We start from the raw sequence: 20,782 nt of genomic DNA, 5'->3' as shown, positions 1-20,782 counted from the left end.
CAGAAGTCAATTCAAATGGCCCACTCATTTGACAACATGGCCCATTATTTTTTAAAATGGCCCATTGAATTTATTTTTGAGGGGCCCTGGGCCCATAGTGAAAAAAACCTTCCAGATCACTGATGGTGATGTGTTTGTAGATCTTACTTTACTAAACATTCTTGCTGCTTACAATTATCTCTATCTATAATGAACTTGGCCAAGTAGTTTCAGTGGAAAATGTTAATGAAAAATATATATACAAATTTTCTGAAAATTGTTAAAAATTGACTATGAAGGGCAATAACTCCTTCGGGGGTCAATTGACCATTTTGGTCATGTTGACTTATTTTTAGGTCTTATTTTGCTGTACATTATTGTACATTATAACAAAAAAACTTTTTCGTTAAAATTACCAATTCAGGGGCAGCAACCAAACAACCAGTTATCTGATTCATCTGAAAATTCCAGGGCAGATATATTTTAACCTGATCAACAATTTCACTTCTTGTCAGATTTGCTCTAAATGCTTTGGTTTTTGAGTTATAAGCCAAAAAATGCATTTTACCCCTATGTTTTATTTTTAGCCATGGCGGCCATCTTGGTTGGTTGGCCAAGTTACGGGACACAAAATGACACATTTTCTAAACTAGATACCCCAATGATGGTTGTGGCCAAGTTTGGTTTAATTTGGCCCAGTAATTTCAGAGGAAAAGATTTTGGAAAAAGTTAACGATGAAGGACTAGGGACGCCGGACGCCAAGTAATGAGAAAAACTGTTCGGGCTAGGTGAGCTAAAAATGTAAAAATGTCGTACGAAAAAAAATTTCAACACAAGTGTCAAAAACGTAATAGACTTGTCCACTGGAAAAACGAGAATATCGGGTTAATCTGTTCCTGCATTCCTGTTTTTTTTTGGTTTTTTATCAAAATGGAAGATATTTTTTTATTATCTATAAAACAAGAAAATTCAAAATGATTATTTAATATTCAGTACTTTAACTTTTTGTCCACCTGACCACATTTGGACAAGTCTATTTCTATGAGATGATGCATCTTATGGACTGATGACAAATACAGGAAACAAACTTATTGTGTAGTTGGTTTTAAACACAGGGTTTCGTTTCGTAAAATTATTTGTGCAAACGGCATTTCAAGGTAATTTATAATTGATTTGTCTATTTTTAGAAACGTTAACTGGAAGTTTTATTTTTTCACTACAGAAAGTGTAATCAATTTTGTTAATGATTAAAGCATTTCATTTCATAAAAAAAGATTATTTTAATTATTTTTCAGGGATAATGCATTTGTTAAGGTCGGCGGGAATAAAAAAGCATGAAAAGTCAATTTAATTTTTATTCTGGAAACCGGCAAAATCGGGTCGGCGGATCCATAAACCAACAAATTAAAAGGGCCAAGACATTATATGAAAAAAATTGCACAAATTAATTTTCAAAGTGATTGACGCATTGCATTTTATCAGTCTTTTGTAATTTTCAATTGCCCTAGATCTAAGTAACCTATTCTGGGACTATTAAAATAGTATGACTTTGATAAACTTTCATCATATAAAGGCCAAATAAAATATTATGTGTGGTTCTGGTTTCCATACCTACACTAATTTTGAGCCCTTACCTTAAACATTGTCTGGCCATTTTTAAGTAAGCACTGTTAAAATCACAATGTGTCCTCAGTTTAAACTACATAAAAAAGTATCAAAATACAAAATAATCCACCTCTACTAACCCTATTTTTTAAACATTGTAACCCGAACTGCATATATTATTTTATTTGGCATAAAGACAGTTTATAAGTAATTTGTTCGAAACATCGTTCCCATGGTTATCAAGCTATTTCCACACGTTCTAAAAAGAACACTGAAATGTATTTGCTAAATAAGTGTCAATTTTGCATTTATTTGTTTACATTTTACTGGCAATTTGTTTTACCCCAAGATGGTACTCAGAATAAAATCATGTGGAACTACTTATTAGATAAATCCGGGTTGGAAATAATTTCTATTTGAAAGCTTATCCATTTAGGTTTTGAAATTTAGGAAAATTGAATCCACATTGAACAAAGTGTAGAAAATATATATTCCTTGAAAAAACTAAGGAGCCATTCACAATTTACCTTTCACATTAAAGTTATATATATTATCTCCCCCTTTTAACATCAATACATCAGTAATTATAACAGAAAAAAAAACATTTATATTACAAGTTTACAATAAATATTTGTTAGATAACAGAACAATAATTTACTGGTCAACAAAACAATGTTTAAAACCAATTACTTATAAAAAAAAATTATGGCAAAAGTTTTCATGTCAAAGTCAAACCTTTTTTTGAACCAGTGTTCCTTATAAGTAGGAGTTCAAAATTTGTTCAAAGACACAAAACAGACATTTAATGACTGGATTTTGATTGTAGGAATAATTTTCATTACACTGAACTTGCTTCATACTAACAATCTTTTACAAGCAATGAGCTATAATATTTTTCAAGTTGATCAGTTTGTAGAAATTAATTCAAACTTAGAAATTTTAGCACATTGGTATTGAAAAGCCTTTTATATGCAGTGGAAAAAAATAATTTACTTTTTATTACTCAGCCTTACAAAAGATTCTAGCAGAATATCTCGATCTTTTCATCAGTAGAGTTTGGAGTTATATGTATATAGCTTTTATGGCTCCCATTCACATGTTAGTTCTCAGTTCTGCTTACCATGCAATACCAGTAAAGTTAAGGTAATCTACAATAGAAAAAGCTGTCAGGTATTAATCTTAAAATAGAAAATTAATTTAATTTGATACAGACATTGAATTATTGAAATTTTCAATCTAAGACAAGAGGATGTCAAAAGGAGAGCAAACTGTTTTTTTGTTACATTTATTGTGTCTTATATCTGCAATTAAGGGCCTAACTCCCGAATGGTAAAAGTGAAATTTGTCAATATCAAATTTGATCTTCATTTTGTCATCCGTAAAAAAAGTATTAAAATTTGAAAAGCATTGGTAGAAAGGTTCTCAACTAGTTGCACATTTTTAATAGCATATTATACTTGTATATAAAATTTATAAATTTGTAAAATCCTAGCACACAAAGATGTTTCTCATAATTTTTGATTGATATCTAAACAGAAACTATGTTTTTACCTTATTTTTTTTTTTTTTTGACACCTGGAATCAATTTGGAATAGCTTTTTATATCTACATCTCAATTTTCATTGAAATTCTAGTACAAAAAGATTTTTCTCAAAATTTTGGATTTTTAAACATAAAGCAAGTTTTTACCACAAATTTTTTACTTGGACACCTGAAATCAATTTGGAATCTATATCTTATTATAAAGAGCAGTTGCACCAAGAGCACATGATACACCCTTATTGTGCAGATTGAAAGTTTGCAAAAATAAAATGGGATATTCAGAAAGCATTTATTTAATCAGAAGCAAATAAAATGGCTGTGTAGAAAAACATGCACTTATGAAAAGGGTTTAAATCCCACTGATTTAGAATAAAAAGGAAAGATTAGTATTTAATTTTGATAGAAAATTAAATGATGCTTCATTTCTTAAAATAAAATTGGCGATGTGTTATTTATTATTATGTAATTGTTATATTTATTTAATTTCATTTTTTCCATTAGTTTGAAAAAACAAACCAGTACTTGATGCAGCAATGCAAAGCAAGCTTACTTATTTCCATAATAATGATAAAGAAACCAGTTAATTATATCATAATGAGATATATTATCAAAACAACTTAAGGATTCCAATTTAACAGCAATTTGTTTTTATAGCAATTAATGTGGTAACTTTTGTCTATGTAAAATTCAATGCTAATGAGCAATCAGTAAAAGACAAATGTGACTTCTAAATAAGAATCAAAGAGGATGTCCATTATTGCAATTACAATAAGCATCTAAGTTGTTTTTGTAAGTAAAGTAGGTAAAAGAAGTCTAAGCAGGTTTGGTAGTTGTTAAAAAATTGATTGGTAAGTATTGTTTATGATTTGAAAACAATCAAATTTGAGTTGGCAGATCTAAATTCAGCTAGATATGACTTTTGTTCATACGTGGGGGGAGTTGGTATGTCTTATTATACAGCAGGATTAAACTCCTATTCATTAGTGGGGGCGAGTTGGCAGGAATAAATTCAATGAGGTTTAAAGCCCATTTATTAGTGAGGCGAGTTTGGTAGGCCTAAATTTAGCTAGATTTAACTCTTTTTCATACGTGGGGCGAGTTGGTAGACCTAAATTCAGTAGAATTTAACTTCTTTTACTTAGTTGGGCGATTCGGCAGACCTAAATTCGGCAGGATTTCAACCCTTTTCATTAGTTGGGAGAATTGGCAGTATTTTGTAGAAAGTTGGGGCGAGTTGGTATGAGGCGATTTGGCAAAGGGTGAGTTGTCATGGACTCTTTAAATAATATGATGTTTTTGTCACACTAAAATAACATAGTTTCATGCTTTATCAGCTGGTACAAAAGCAATCTATTTTGCAAGATCTAATTTATTTTTAATTCTAGGCACTGAAGTTTTCAAATAGCTGGACAAATGGCAACAAAGTGACAATCTCAAGTCAGTACCTCATAAACAATATTCCTCTGATATTTGTTTTATTTGGTTCACCCATTCTTTACATATTTCCTATTGGGTCTAATTTAGACCTGTACTTCCTATTGCAAGGCAAAAAGAGATGTTTTTGAAAAAATGGTTAAAATAATAGTATCCCTGAAAGTAGTTGCAAACACTTGAAAACTGAAAGATAAATTGTTATTTACCTCTTAAAAATCAAGCCATCTCCATGTTGTTGAGTCTCAGAAACTCTCCTATTAAAACTCTTCGAGACCTTTCCTGCAGGATATTTCTTGCATGGGTATAATAGATAGTAGCTTTATCATTATCATCCAGTATTTTGTTATTCCTTAACTTCTGATAGTGTTTCCATGTCATATCTAACACAGTCAAGTAAACCTAAATGTAAATACTATCAGTTAATGACTTTTACTTATAAAAACAAATGTCATGCAAATTCATGATGGTAACATGTAAATATGGTATGAGTGTTAAGGACAAGACAGGCTACCATCAGACAACCAAACTTCTTAAAAAGTCATCTACATAATCATACATAGACATAGATCAGGTCTTTGTTTTTTTCCTATATACTGCTTCACATTTATTTATGTAGACACCTCCTAAAGGTTAACAACTGGTAGAGGGCTTTCTCATTATTGAAGGCTGTACAGTGATCTGTAGTTGTTTACAACCTTGCTCTTTGGTGAATAGTTGTCTCATAGGCAATCATACCACATCTCAATATTTTTATATGGACACAGTGATATGATAACCTATTTATTTTGAACATTCCAAGCAGTTATTTTTTAACCCTTTAGTCCATTTTATATTGGAATCCATAAGACTTCTGCAAAATACATTGACGTACCACCCAAAACTAAGTGTTAGGAAGAACTCAACTGAAATAGTCCCATCCACATTGGATAAATGTATTTAGGAGTAAGAGCAGATTGGTCGGACCAGAGTCAGAATAATGTGTCCCAGCAGGGTGACATGTTATCCTGCAGACTATTACCTTGTGAACTAGCACGTTAAAAATCTGGCCCAGAGTGTTGCTCTAGTACAAAGTATGGTTCAAACTCATATTATACTATCATGTGCTCATCCTGAATATGCATTAAACTTGCCACTGGACGTTAAGCAGCCATTCATCCATCTATCAATAGGTTACCAAACAGTTTGCATTAATGAAATGTATATCAAGATGTAAATTTATTAATAGGTTTGCAAGGAAGAACTATCTATTGCCTTTGGCATAAAATCAAGGGAAGTTGTTGTACTTCATGAACTAGTTAAGTGAAATAATAATTAAAGAACCTTAGTGAGCGCACACATGTCTACATAGTATGTCCTTATTATTTACAAAGTTTCATGAAATTCTGTTGTGTGGTTTCAGAAAAGTTGCAATGATAAACTGTTGCAGTAGCACATTAAAGCAAATAAGTTCAAAGGGACATAACTCTAAGAAAAAAAAATAATCGTAATTTCCTGTCGATTTGCATACAACTACATAGTATGTCCTTATTATCTAAAAAGGTTTCATGAAATTCTGTTGTGTGGTTTCAGAGGAGTTGTGATGACAAACTTTTGCAGTAGTATATTAAAGCAAATAAGTTCAAAGGGGTTTAACTCCTGGAAAAAAAATTGAATCTTAATTTCCTGTCGATATACACATCTAGTAGTATGTCCTAATTATCTGAAAGGGTTTCATGAAATTCTGTTGTGTGGTTTGAGAGGAGTTGCGACGACAAAAGGTAGCAGTAGTATATTGGGCAAATAATTTCAAAGGGGCTTAACTCCTGAAAAAAAAATTGAATCATAATTTCCTGTCGATATGCACATCTACGTAGTATGTCCTTATTATCTGAAAAGTTTCATGAAATTCTGTTGTGTGGTTTGAGAGGAGTTTCGATGACAAAAGGTTGCAGTAGTATATTGGGCAAAAAAGTTCAAAGGGGCTTAACTCCTGAAAAAATCAAAGAGCTGAAGAGCTCTGAAGGGAAAATACGGCCATTGTTCCAATTTTTAGGGGGTTATCTTTTGATAGTCTACATACAAAGAATGAGCAAAAGAACAGCTAGAACATATAGAAAGGCTGACAATAATGAAACTAATTGTTGTTTATTGTTATTTCATTTCCTTAGTCAAGAATTCATCATAGAGACAATTTGGACCAAGGAGATCTGCACCTTCTAAATCAAAACATTTGATTTAAGTTGGGAGTTAATTATCTAAAATTCAATTGATTTAACAACTACTACATTATATTTTAAAATTTTAATTATGTACAACTGAACGGCAGGCCAAGACTATTCTCAATTTTTTGTGACAATATTCTCAAGAAAGTGAGGACTGAAAAATATATTCAGTTTTAATTTTCCATTGATAATGTTCCCAGTTACAACTCTCATCACAGGGCTACATGTACTTATAAAATCAAATATGATTGATATAAAAGCTGTGTGAAGTTTGTTTCCAGATCCCAAGGGCGCAAGTTCCACATCAGGAAAGTCGCCTCCCAAAATATCAATATAATAATAATAATATAATTTCCAGATCCCACATTTTGATATATCTGTAAAATTCATGAATAAATAGCTTTAAACTACAAAAAGCAATATTTAAAAAAAAAATGAGAAAAAAAATGACCACTACAATAATTATGTTGGTACGCAAAATTATTTTTTAATTGATGACTACTTATCATATATATACTTAATGTGACATTTTTAGTGTTCATATACATTAACTTTCATTTTAGTGGGTAATTACTTATCAATTGAGGTGCTCCTTAATTGGAGAAAGATTCAATTTTTTTATACCTGAAAAAGTTTCAGGATAAACAAACAAGAGTCTCTCAAGAGCCTGAATCGCCCACCTGTAGTTTTTTATTTAAATTTTTCATCAAAGTTTTCTTTTGCTTTTTAGTTTTTTATGTATAATTAATAAGTGTGGACACAAACCAGTTTGAATAGTATCCAGCATTCTGAGAGTATTGCATGGCAATTAGGAAAGGTGAGCAAAAAACAATAAATGGAAAGCAAATATGAAACACAGCAACAAATGACTAACCACTAAAATTATTGGATTTTGAGTTGTGCAAGGAGGGTCATTGGTATAAAACTTTTCTGCATTCATCTCCTTCATCAAAAAACATCAGATACAGCAACTTAATCATCTGATTTACTTTATTACTTACATATGTACCATTAACAATCATGCCTAGCATATTTATTTTTCTATCTTCTTCATAATGATTTGCCTCCTTATTGATAAATTCTCTGTGCAGATCTAACAAAAGCTCCCCAGCATGCTGTCCAAGCACAGAGTCATGTAAATCCAACTCTATTGCATCACTGTTCTCTGCTGAACTATATATATCTGTAGCTGATCCTCTAGGACTGCCTTTATATTTCTTTTTTGGTGGTTCATTACTGTCAAAATCTTCATCACTGGGCTTTACCTAATAAAAAAGTGAAAGAAAAGGTTCCAATGTTTTTGCATCAATCATTTATTATACTAAGTATTCTGTGAATGATCAATAATACTATATCCAGAAACAAGACATCTAAATTGATCAGCAGTGGCCCCAAATAAGCAAGCAGGCTATATATATATATAGCTAACATGATGAAATTTCAATTTCAAGATTAAGTAATTTGATTAAAAAAATTGAAGAAGAGATTTGTCCGCTTCGGACGGACACATCTGCTGGCTTCCTCCTCCTTCCACGGGGCTGCAGCCCCAAAAGTCAAATAACGGCTCACCAGTCTCGATACTCGACATCGCGGTGATGTTTTAGCTAGCTACAGCCCTTGTCATTTTCGGCATTTACAAAACTATTTTCAAAATGACAATCATATTTCTTGTATTATTTTAACTTTTAATTTCTTGTGTAAAATTTGGAGTTTAGTATGGTGTTCATTATCACTGAACCTGTATATATTTGTTAAGGGGCCAGCTGAAGGACGCCTCCTTGCATCGAAGACCTGTTGGTGACCTTCTGCTGTTGTCTGCTCTATGGTCGGGTTATTGTCTCTGGCACATTCCCCATTTCCATTCTCAATTTTATTTTGATGTATTTCTGATCAATTTTATTGCTTAAATTTGTAGAAGTAAAAAAATAATTTGTATGAGTTTGTATGAAAATCTAGTTTTAACTGAAAACATGTTTATGACCAGATTACGACCCCCTCCCCCTCCAACATGAAAAACAGTCACACTAGGTATCATATTTTGTTGTTTCAGGTAATCCACTTATCCTCAAAATAAATTTATCCATGTAAAATTGGTCAGTTAGCATTTCATCTTTGATAAATTTTTCATACAACCACAAATTCCAACGTTTACTGTAGTTTCACGATGAAAACAAGATTTACAGAAAGACAAAGCTGTAATGAACTCATTAGAAGACACCTTTTTACTTGAAATCTGTCAATTTTTTTTTTTAAATCTGATGTGTTTTATCTAGGCTGTCTGAACATCTGCATTTGACTGTTTACAAATGGAGGGCCATTGAATTCATAGCTTCTGTGTATAAGCCTTGTGAATATTAAACAAAGGAAGCAGATGGATTCATGTTTTGGTGTCAGATGGTGATGTGTTTAATTTGTACATCTTACTTTACTAAACAGTTTTGCTGCTTACAATAATCTCTATCTATAATGAACTTGGCCCAGTAGTTTCAGTGGAAAATGTTAATAAAAATTAACAAATTTTATGAAAATTGTTAAAAATTGACTATAAAGGACAATAACTCCTTAGGGGGTCAATTGACCATTTCGGTCATGTTTGACATATTTGTAAATCTTAATTTGCTGAACATTATTGCTGTTTACAGTTTATCTCTATCTTTAATAATATTCAAGATAATAACCAACAAGAGGCTCTAAAGAGCCTGTGTTGCTCACCTTGGTCTATGTGCTAAACAATAGACACAGATAAATTCATGACATAATTGTGTTTTGGTGATGGTGATGTGTTTGTAGATCTTACTTTACTGAACATTCTTGTTGGTACAATTATCTCTATCTATAATGAACTTGGCCCAGTAATAACAGTGGAAAATATTTTCTAAAAATTTACAAAAATTTATGAAAAATGCTAAAAATTAACTATGAAGGGCAATAACTCCTTAAGGGGTCAATTGACTATTTTGATCATGAAACTTATTTGTAGATCTTGTTTTGCTGAAAATTATTGCTGTTTACAGTTTATCTCTATCTAAAATAATATTCAAGATAATAACAAACCAGATGCTCCGCAGGGCGTAGCTTTATACGACCGCAGAGGTTGAACCCTGAACGGTTGGGGCAAGTATGGACACAACATTCAAGCTGGATTCAGCTCTAAATTTGGATTGTGATTAAATAGTTGACACATCATAGGTTTCTGACACAGAATGAATGTGTTCTAATGAACTTAAAATTTTTGTTTTCTCTTAGAGCAATTCACTATGCTGTTGAATATTAATCCTCTCAAAAAAATGTTTGAAGAAATTTTCTTTTTTATTTATGAAATTTCAAATGAGAAAAATTGAACCCAATTTTTTTAATCACATCCCCCTTTCCCTTATTCCAAAACTAATCTCAATTAAATTTTTTTGGAGTTTTCCCCATTTCCATTCCCAATTTTATTGTATTCTTTACAGATGAATCTTTTTAAACATTCCGGTATTGCACTTAGATGCTTAGATTATGATTTTTTTTTTGGGTTATTGGGCAGGATTTTCAAATTGCAAGAAATGTCAACCTTGACCAGGTTGACATTTGATCCAAAAAATCATGAAATGTAAACATATAGAGTTTATTCACAATTTATATATTAAACATATAGCATATAACATATTCTTGTCCTGAATATGCTTGTAACATTAGCTGTTGGACATAAAATCATCAATTCTTATCATCTATGATTTCCACCCTTTCAAAATGACATCTTAGTTGCATGCAAAGTAGGTCCAGTAACTGTGATCATTCTTCAGATCTGACTCAAATTGTCCTTTTTTTTCTTGTTGTCCTTGTTAGTCATTCTCTTTTAGAATTAGGTCTTATTCTGTACTGGTTTTTAGCATATGTCTTTTTATTTTGAGTGTTTCCACTGACCTTATGAATATAAGGTGGAATTGGTAGAGAATGCAAAAACTTAATTAATTTATCATGCCACATTTCAAAAGAAATTATAGGCAGTGATATTGTTTGCCTTAAATTAGTGAATAAAGGCTTTTTCCCCTGGAGAAGAATCCCAATTTGAAACCAGATGCTCCGCAGGGCGTAGCTTTATACGACCGCAGAGGTTGAACCCTGAACGGTTGGGGCAAGTATGGACACAACATTCAAGCTGGATTCAGCTCTAAATTTGGATTGTGATTAAATAGTTGACACAGCATAGGTTTCTGACACAGAATGAATGTGTTCTAATGAACTTAAAATTTTTGTTTTCTCTTAGAGCAATTCACTATGCTGTTGAATATTAATCCTCTCAAAAAAATGTTTGAAGAAATTTTCTTTTTTATTTATGAAATTTCAAATGAGAAAAATTGAACCCAATTTTTTTAATCACATCCCCCTTTCCCTTATTCCAAAACTAATCTCAATTAAAAATTTTAATGGAGTTTGCAACAATAACTACTCATTTAAATACATCATAAAATATTAAGATGTAAAAAAACTGCTTGTTATCACTGAATGGTAAAGATTATTTTAATTTATCAGTTGGTAGTAAAAAGTGAATATACATTGTATATTGTATATAACAAAGATTTAAGTTGATTCTGGACAAAGAAAGATAACTCCAATTAAAAAAAAATCTTGCTATTGCACAATATTTTGCAATTAGATATTTCTTGCTTACTATTCTGGACAAAGAAAGATAACTCTAATTAAAAAAAAATTTGCTATTTCACAATATTGTGCAATTAGATATTTCTTGCCATTGCGCAATACTGTGCAATTGAAAAGACTTGCTATTGCACAATACTTAATATAATAATTTTAGATCCTGATTTGGACCAACTTGAAAACTGGGCCCATAATAAAAAATCTAAGTACATTTTTGGATTCAGCATATCAAAGAACCCCAAGATTTCAATTTTTGTTAAAATCAGACTAAGTTTAATTTTGGACCCTTTGGACTTTAGTGTAGACCAATTTGAAAACAGGACCAAAAATGAAGAATCTACATACACAGTTAGATTTGGTATATCAAAGAACCCCATTTATTCAATTTTTTATGAAATCAAACAAAGTTTAATTTTGGACCCTGATTTGGACCAACTTGAAAACTGGGCCAATAATCAAGAATCTAAGTACATTTTTAGATTCAGCATATCAAAGAACCTAACTGATTCATTTTTTGTCAAAATCAAACTAAGTTTAATTTTGGACCCTTTGGACCTTAATGTAGACCAATTTGAAAACGGGACCAAAAGTTAAGAAGCTACATACACAGTCATGACAGTTAGATTCGGCATATCAAAGAACCCTAATTATTCAATTTTGATGAAATCAAACAAAGTTTAATTTTGGACCCTTTGGGCCCCTTATTCTGTTGGGACCAAAACTCCCAAAATCAATACCAACTTCCTTTTATGGTCATAAACCATGTGTTTAAATTTCATAGATTTCTATTTACTTATACTAACGTTATGGTGCGAAAACCAAGAAAAATGCTTATTTGGGTCCCTTTTTGGCCCCTAATTCCTAAACTGTTGGGACCTAAACTCCCAAAATCAATACCAACCTTCCTTTTGTAGTCATTAACATTGTGTTTAAATTTCATTGATTTCTATTTACTTAAACTAAAGTTATTGTGCGAAAACCAAGAATAATGCTTATTTGGGCCCTTTTTTGGCCCCTAATTCCGAAACTGTTGAAACCAAAACTCCCAAAATCAATTCCAACCGTTCTTTTGTGGTCATAAACCTTGTGTCAAAATTTCATAGATTTCTATTAACTTAAACTAAAGTTATACTGCGAAAACCAAGAAAATGCTTATTTGGGCCCTTTTTGGCCCCTAATTCCTAAAATGTTGGGACCAAAACTCCCAAAATCAATACCAACCTTCCTTTTGTGGTCATAAACCTTGTGTTAAAATTTCATAGATTTCCATTCACTTTTACTAAAGTTAGAGTGCGAAAACTAAAAGTATTCGGACGACAACGACGACGACGCCAACGTGATAGCAATATACGACGAAAATTTTTTCTCTAAATGCCGTGGCAGCCATTTTGGTTGAATGGCCGGGTCACTGGACACATTTTTTTAAAATTAGATACCCCAAAGATGATTGTGGCCAAGTTTGGATTAATTTGGCCCAGTAGTTTCAGAGGAGAAGATTTTTGTAAAAGATTACTAAGATTTACGAAAAATGGTTAAAAATTGACTATAAAGGGCAATAACTCCTAAAGTGGTCAATTGACCATTTCGGTCATGTTGACTTATTTGTAAGTCTTACTTTGATGAACATTATTGCTGTTTACAGTTTATCTCTATCTATAATAATATTCAAGATAATAAGCAAAAACTGCAAAATTTCCATAAAATAACTAATTCAGGGGCAGCAACCCAACAACGGGTTGTCCGATTTGTCTGAAAATTTCAGGGCAGATAGATCTTGACCTGATAAACAGTTTTACCCCATGTCAGATTTGCTCTAGATGCTTTGGTTTTTGAGTTATAAGCCAAAAACTGCATTTTACCCCTATGTTCTATTTTTAGCCATGGCGGCCATCTTGGTTGGTTGGCCGGGTCACCGGACACAATTTTTAAACTAGATACCCCAATGATGATTGTAACCAAGTTTGGTTGAAATTAGCCCAGTAGTTTCAGAGGAGAAGATTTTTGTAAAAGTTAACGCCGGACGCCGGACGCCAAGTGATGAGAAAAGCTCACTTGGCCCTTTGGGCCAGGTGAGCTAAAAACCACTAAAACAGATATTTAGCCATAGCATAATTAAAACAAGTCAATTGTTTTTTTTTTTTGTACACAAAAATGCATCTCTCATCAAGCACGAATGTTATCAAGAGGGAACATAAAATAGTTGTATTACTAACCCGATAATCAAATACGCAATTAACTTGATTTGATAATGAGTAAGAAAAAAGTCAATGTTCCTTCCTAAGCATGAATATGAGTGATGATAAAAAATTCTTCAATCTAGTCCTAAGGTAAAATGGCTAAGTCTATAGTTAACCCTGGTTTACCCTTAAAAATTGATTAATAACAAAGTCAAGAACACTTTCACATCTACATACCCTAACAAGTATTACTGCATAATTTCATCCTTTTTCAAAGTAAGATAGACTGACAACAAAATTTCTTTCATCTAATCCTAAGGTAAAATGGCTGAGTCCATATTATACTCTGGTCAACCCTTAAACATTTGATTTATTTTGCAAAGCCAAGACAAATGCACATAGTGTACATACCCTAATAAGTAATCCTGCCAAGTCTCATCCATTTTCAATGAATGTCAAATAAGATAGCCTGATGAAAATTGTTTGTGACAGATTCAGGATGGAGTGACAGACGGACAGACAGTACAAAAACAATATGTTTCCTTACCATTGTTGGGGAGACATAATAAACAACTGTTGTATGTTGTTGCTACTTTACCTCAATAACTGATATCATTTCTCCTTTGTACTCATTTTTAAATCCACACTTATAAAGTCTCAGATCTGGTTCAGAGGTAACCTTTTCTATTCCATCTAAATTTTCCCAAACAGATTGGTTAGCTTGATTACAAAATCTGAAAAAAATATGTCAATATAATCATAAAATTGTTAAAATATTTTGAATTTCTACTACAAACCTCTTACATAGTTATAAAATCTTATATAAATTAGTATTTATAAAAGTACAAATCAACTAATTAATGTATCTTGCTATAATTTAGTTGAACAAGCTCACTGATATTATTACACAAACTGCAAAGATTTAGTTATATTAATGTCATGTTTGCTGAAGCCCGCCTCTGGGTGTGGGATTTTATCGTGTGTTGAAGACCCATTGGTGTCCTTGGGCTGTTTTCTGCTCTTTGGTTGGGTTGTTGTCTCTTTGACACATTCCCCATTTCCATTCCTGATTTTATTGTATTCTTTACAGATGAATCTTTTTAAACATTCCGGTATTGCACTTAGATGCTTAGATTATGATTTTTTTTTGTTATTGGGCAGGATTTTCAAATTGCAAGAAATGTCAACCTTGACCAGGTTGACATTTGATCCAAACAAGTGAAACTGCGAGCTACTGCTCACTGATGATACCCCCGCCGCAAGTGGATAATATTAATAGTGTAAAAATATGCAAGTGTTCGGTAAACAGGAAGTTGTCAAGTGATGAATCTGAAAACGCATCACACGGTATAGCTGACTTATATAAATCCTGAAACCAAATTTCAGAAATCCTTGTATTGTAGTTCCTGAGAAAAATGTGACAAAAATTTTCAACTTGGCTATCAGTGTAAAATCATACAAGTGTTCGGTAAACAGGAAGTTGTCGAGTGATGAATCTGAAAACGCATCACACGGTATAGCTGACTTATATAAATCCTGAAACCAAATTTCAGAAATCCTTGTATTGTAGTTGCTGAGAAAAATGTGACGAAAATTTTCAACTTGGCTATCATGTGTAAAATCATACAAGTGTTCGGTAAACAGGAAGTTGTCAAGTGATGAATCTGAAAACGCATCACACGGTATGGCTAACATATATAAATGTTGATACCAAATTAAAGAAAGGGTGGATGTGTAGTTCCTGAGAAAAATGTGACGAAAGTTTCATGGGACGGACTGACTGACGGACTGATGGACGGACGGACTGATGGACGGACTGACAGACAGAGGTAAAACATTATGCCCCCCCTTTTTTAAAGCGGGGGTATAAAAATTATGAAATGTAAACATATAGAGTTTATTCACAATTTATATATTAAACATATAGCATATAACATATTCTTGTCCTGAATATGCTTGTAACATTAGCTGTTGGACATAAAATCATCAATTCTTATCATCTATGATTTCCACCCTTTCAAAATGACATCTTAGTTGCATGCAAAGTAGGTCCAGTAACTGTGATCATTCTTCAAATCTGACTCAAATTGTCCTTTTTTTTCTTGTTGTCCTTCAATTAGTCATTCTCTTTTAGAATTAGGTCTTATTCTGTACTGGTTTTTAGCATATGTCTTTTTATTTTGAGTGTTTCCACTGACCTTATGAATATAAGGTGGAATTGGTAGAGAATGCAAAAACTTAATTAATTTATCATGCCACATTTCAAAAGAAATTATAGGCAGTGATATTGTCTGCCTTAAATTAGTGGAGAATAAAGGCTTTTTCCCCTGGAGAAGAATCCCAATTTGAAACCAGATGCTCCGCAGGGCGTAGCTTTATACGACCGCAGAGGTTGAACCCTGAACGGTTGGGGCAAGTATGGACACAACATTCAAGCTGGATTCAGCTCTAAATTTGGATTGTGATTAAATAGTTGACACAGCATAGGTTTCTGACACAGAATGAATGTGTTCTAATGAACTTAAAATTTTTGTTTTCTCTTAGAGCGATTCACTATGCTGTTGAATATTAATCCTCTCAAAAAAATGTTTGAAGAAATTTTCTTTTTTATTTATGAAATTTCAAATGAGAAAAATTGAACCCAATTTTTTTAATCACATCCCCCTTTCCCTTATTCCAAAACTAATCTCAATTAAAAATTTCTAATGGAGTTTGCAACAATAACTACTCATTTAAATACATCATAAAATATTAAGATGTAAAAAAACTGCTTGTTATCACTGAATGGTAAAGATTATTTTAATTTATCAGTTGGTAGTAAAAAGTGAATATACATTGAATATTGTATATAACAAAGATTTAAGTTGATTCTGGACAAAGAAAGATAACTCCAATTAAAAAAAAATCTTGCTATTGCACAATATTTTGCAATTAGATATTTCTTGCTTACTATTCTGGACAAAGAAAGATAACTCTAATTAAAAAAAAATTTGCTATTTCACAATATTGAGCAATTAGATATTTCTTGCCATTGCGCAATACTGTGCAATTGAAAAGACTTGCTATTGCACAATACTTAATATAATAATTTTAGATCCTGATTTGGACCAACTTGAAAACTGGGCCCATAATAAAAAATCTAAGTACATTTTTGGATTCAGCATATATCAAAGAACCCCAAGATTTCAATTTTTGTTAAAATCAGACTAAGTTTAATTTTGGACCCTTTGGACTTTAGTGTAGACCAATTTGAAAACAGGACCAAAAATGAAGAATCTACATACACAGTTAGATTTGGTATATCAAAGAACCCCATTTATTCAATTTTTGATGAAATCAAACAAAGTTTAATTTTGGACCCCGATTTGGACCAACTTGAAAACTGGGCCAATAATCAAGAATCTAAATACATTTTTAGATTCAGCATATCAAAGAACCTAACTGATTCATTTTTTGTCAAAATCAAACTAAGTTTAATTTTGGACCCTTTGGACCTTAATGGGAAAACGGGACCAAAAGTTAAGAATCTACATACACAGTCATGACAGTTAGATTCGGCATATCAAAGAACCCCAATTATTCAATTTTGATGAAATCAAACAAAGTTTAATTTTGGACCCTTTGGACCTTAATGGGAAAACGGGACCAAAAGTTAAGAATCTACATACACAGTCATGACAGTTAGATTCGGCATATCAAAGAACCCCAATTATTCAATTTTGATGAAATCAAACAAAGTTTAATTTTGGACCCTTTGGGCCCCTTATTCTGTTGGGACCAAAACTCCCAAAATCAATACCAACCTTCCTTTTATGGTCATAAACCTTGTGTTTAAATTTCATAGATTTCTATTTACTTATACTAACGTTATGGTGCGAAAACCAAGAAAAATGCTTATTTGGGTCCCTTTTTGGCCCCTAATTCCTAAACTGTTGGGACCTAAACTCCCAAAATCAATACCAACCTTCCTTTTGTAGTCATTAACATTGTGTTTAAATTTCATTGATTTCTATTTACTTAAACTAAAGTTATTGTGCGAAAACCAAGAATAATGCTTATTTGGGCCCTTTTTTGGCCCTTAATTCCTAAACTGTTGAAACCAAAACTACCAAAATCAATTCCAACCGTTCTTTTGTGGTCATAAACCTTGTGTCAAAATTTCATAGATTTCTATTAACTTAAACTAAAGTTATAGTGCGAAAACCAAGAAAATACTTATTTGGGCCCTTTTTGGCCCCTAATTCCTAAAATGTTGGGACCAAAACTCCCAAAATCAATACCAACCTTCCTTTTGTGGTCATAAACCTTGTGTTAAAATTTCATAGATTTCCATTCACTTTTACTAAAGTTAGAGTGCGAAAACTAAAAGTATTCGGACGACGACGACGACGCCAACGTGATAGCAATATACGACGAAATTTTTTTCAAATTTTGCGGTCATATAAAAACTAGAGGCTCTGAAGAGCCTGTGTCGCTCACCTGTTACTGTATTTACTGATGTTGGCCATTTTGGTTGGCAGGCAGGGTCATTAGACACTTTTTTAAAATAGATACCCTTGTAATGATTGTGGTCAATTTTGGTTAAATTTCGCCCATAGTTTTAGAAAAGAAGATTTTTGTACAAGTTACAAAAATGAAGAAAAGTTGTTCAATATTGACTATAAAGGACAATAACTCCTTAAGGAGTTATCTGACAATTTTGGTCATGTTGACTTATTTGTAATCTTACTTTGCTGGACATTATTGCTGTTTACAGTTTATCTCTATCTATAATAAAATTCAAGATAATAACCAAGAACTGCAAAATTTCCTTAAAATTACCAATTATGGGGCAGCAACCCAACAACCAGTTGTCCGATCCATCTGAAAATTTCAGGGCAGATAGATCTTACCCTGATAAACAATTAAACTCTGTCAGATTTGCTCTAAATGCTTTGGTTTTTGAGTTATAAGTCAAAAACTGCATTTTACCCTTATGTTCTATTTTTAGCCGTGGCGGACATCTTGGTTAGATGGCCAGGTCACCAGACATATTTTTTAAACTACATATCCCAAAGTTGATTTTGGCCAAGTTTGGATTAATTTAGCCCAGTAGTTTCAGAGGAGAAGATTTTTGTAAAAGATTACTAAGATTTACGAAAAAATGGTTAAAAATTGACTATAAAGGGCAATAACTCCTAAGGGGGTCAACTGACCAGTTCAGTCATGTTGACTTATTTTAAATCTTACTTTGCTGAACATTATTGCTGTCTACAGATTATCTCTATCTATAATAATATTCTAGATAATAACCAAAAACAGCAAAATTTCTTTAAAATTATCAATTCAGGGGCAGTAACCCAACAACGGGTTGTCCGATTCATCTGAAAATTTCTTGGAAGATAGATCTTGACCTGATAATCAATTGTTCCCCATGTAAGATTGCTCTAAATGCTTTGGTTTTTGAGTTATAAGCCAAAAACTGCATTTTACCCCTGTGTTCTATTTTTAGCCAAGGTGGCCATCTTGGTTTGGTTAAATTTGGCCCAGTAGTTTCAGAGGAGAAGATTTTTGTAAAAGTTTACGGACGACGGACGCCAAGTGATGTGAAAAGCTCACTTGACCTTTCAGGTCAGTTGAGCTAAAAACGGCTTAATATTATTCCCAAAAAGACAACTTTTTTCCCAAACAGTGCAGTCTCAGTAGTAATTGTGCATAAATTCAAACTGAAAAACACTAATTTAAACAATTTTCTTATCTAAAATGACTATATATATATGTGCACATTTGAGGGTCTATTTATGTATCATCACTGACAAAATGGGGTCTTATTTTAAAGCAGGGTTTGACTCTTGAAAATGGGTCTGTATATTGAAGTTTCAGTCAAAGTCATGGTTTATTTTAAATTTCCCAATTTGATGAAAATGATGCATATTTTCCCAATAAAAAAGGGTAGAGGTAGTTCGGAAAAAAACCAACAATATCACTGATAGGTACATGTATACTTTTGAGGTCAAGAATTGTGTATTGAGCTGTGTAATAAAGTGTCTTTTCAATCATGTAATACAAGAGATTGGTTTAACACCACTTTCAGCACTATTGGCTATTTCATCGCTGTCAGTTTTAATAGTTGGGAGCCTAGAGAACCATGGACCTTTGGCAGGAAAACTGACAATCCTTGTCAATTAAGATTGGAGTTGGATGCACCGGCTACATGCAGGGTTCCAACTCACAACCTCAGTGTTGATAGGCTCATAATATAATAGTTGGACTACTTAGACCACTCGGCCACTGAGGCCCCAAAAGATAAGAACTGTGGTCAGTTAAGATTGGCATTAAAGTGGAGGTGATTCCAGTTTATACTCACACCTTTGAGTGTAATTGTTTGTAAATCATGACAGTTGTCAATCATACTGGTATTCTATCAGTTTTCTCACTTGCCTTTGGAAAGAATTGGAATAACAGTATTTAACCAGATGCAAGCAGGGCGCAGCTTTATACGACCGCAGAGGTTGAACCCTGAACGGTTGGGGCAAGTATGGACACAACATTCAAGCTGGATTCAGCTCTAAATTTGGATTGTGATTAAATAGTTGACACTGCATAGGTTTCTGACACAGAATGAATGTGGTCTAATGATTAACTTAAATTTTTTTTTTGCCTTTTGAGCAATTCACTATGCTGTTGAATATTAATCCTCTCAAAAAAATGTTTGAAGAAATTTTCTTTCTATTTATGAAATCTGAAATGAGAAAAATTAAACCCCCCACCCTCATTTTTTTTTCACATCCTCTTTTCCAAAACTGATCTCAATTCAAATTTCTAATGGAGTTTGCAACAATAACTACTCATTTCAATACATCATAAAATATTAAAATGTAAAATAAAGTGCTTGTTATCACTGAATGGTAAAGATTGTTTTAATTTATCAGTTGGTAGTAAAAGTGAATATACATTGTATATTGTATAAAACAATGATTTAAGTTGATTCAACTACTATTCTGGACAAAGAAAGATAACTCCAATTGAAAATTTCTTGCTATTGCACAATATTGAACCAACTAGAAAACTGGGCCCATAATCGAAAATCTAAGTACATGTTTAGATTCATCATATCAAAAAAGCCCAAGAATTCAATTTTTTGTTAAACTTAAAATCAAATATTGTGCAATTAGATATTTCTTGCTATTGCGCAATACTGTGCAATTAAAAATATTTGCTAT

At 32.3% G+C, this 20,782-nt stretch overlaps 1 protein-coding gene across 1 annotated transcript in view; it reads right to left on the bottom strand.

Moving 5' to 3' along the window:
* Nucleotides 1–341: 341 nt before the first annotated feature.
* Nucleotides 342–20,782, bottom strand: part of LOC139529126 (uncharacterized) — a 37,691-nt gene continuing 17,250 nt past the window's right edge. Inside the window, exons 4-7 of the mRNA XM_071325448.1 lie at nucleotides 14,179–14,314; nucleotides 7,764–8,027; nucleotides 4,768–4,960; nucleotides 342–2,733 (exon numbers count right to left, since the gene is read on the bottom strand). Of these exons, the coding sequence (XP_071181549.1) occupies nucleotides 4,778–4,960; nucleotides 7,764–8,027; nucleotides 14,179–14,314 (583 nt within the window). The 3' untranslated portion in view covers nucleotides 342–2,733; nucleotides 4,768–4,777. The remainder of the gene's footprint in view (nucleotides 2,734–4,767; nucleotides 4,961–7,763; nucleotides 8,028–14,178; nucleotides 14,315–20,782) is intronic.

Source organism: Mytilus edulis, chromosome 6 (assembly GCF_963676685.1).
Source record: "Mytilus edulis chromosome 6, xbMytEdul2.2, whole genome shotgun sequence".
NCBI classification, from domain to species: domain Eukaryota; kingdom Metazoa; phylum Mollusca; class Bivalvia; order Mytilida; family Mytilidae; genus Mytilus; species Mytilus edulis.
The sequence above is the reverse complement of the archived record's forward strand: the minus strand, read 5'-3'. Positions and strand labels throughout refer to the sequence as shown.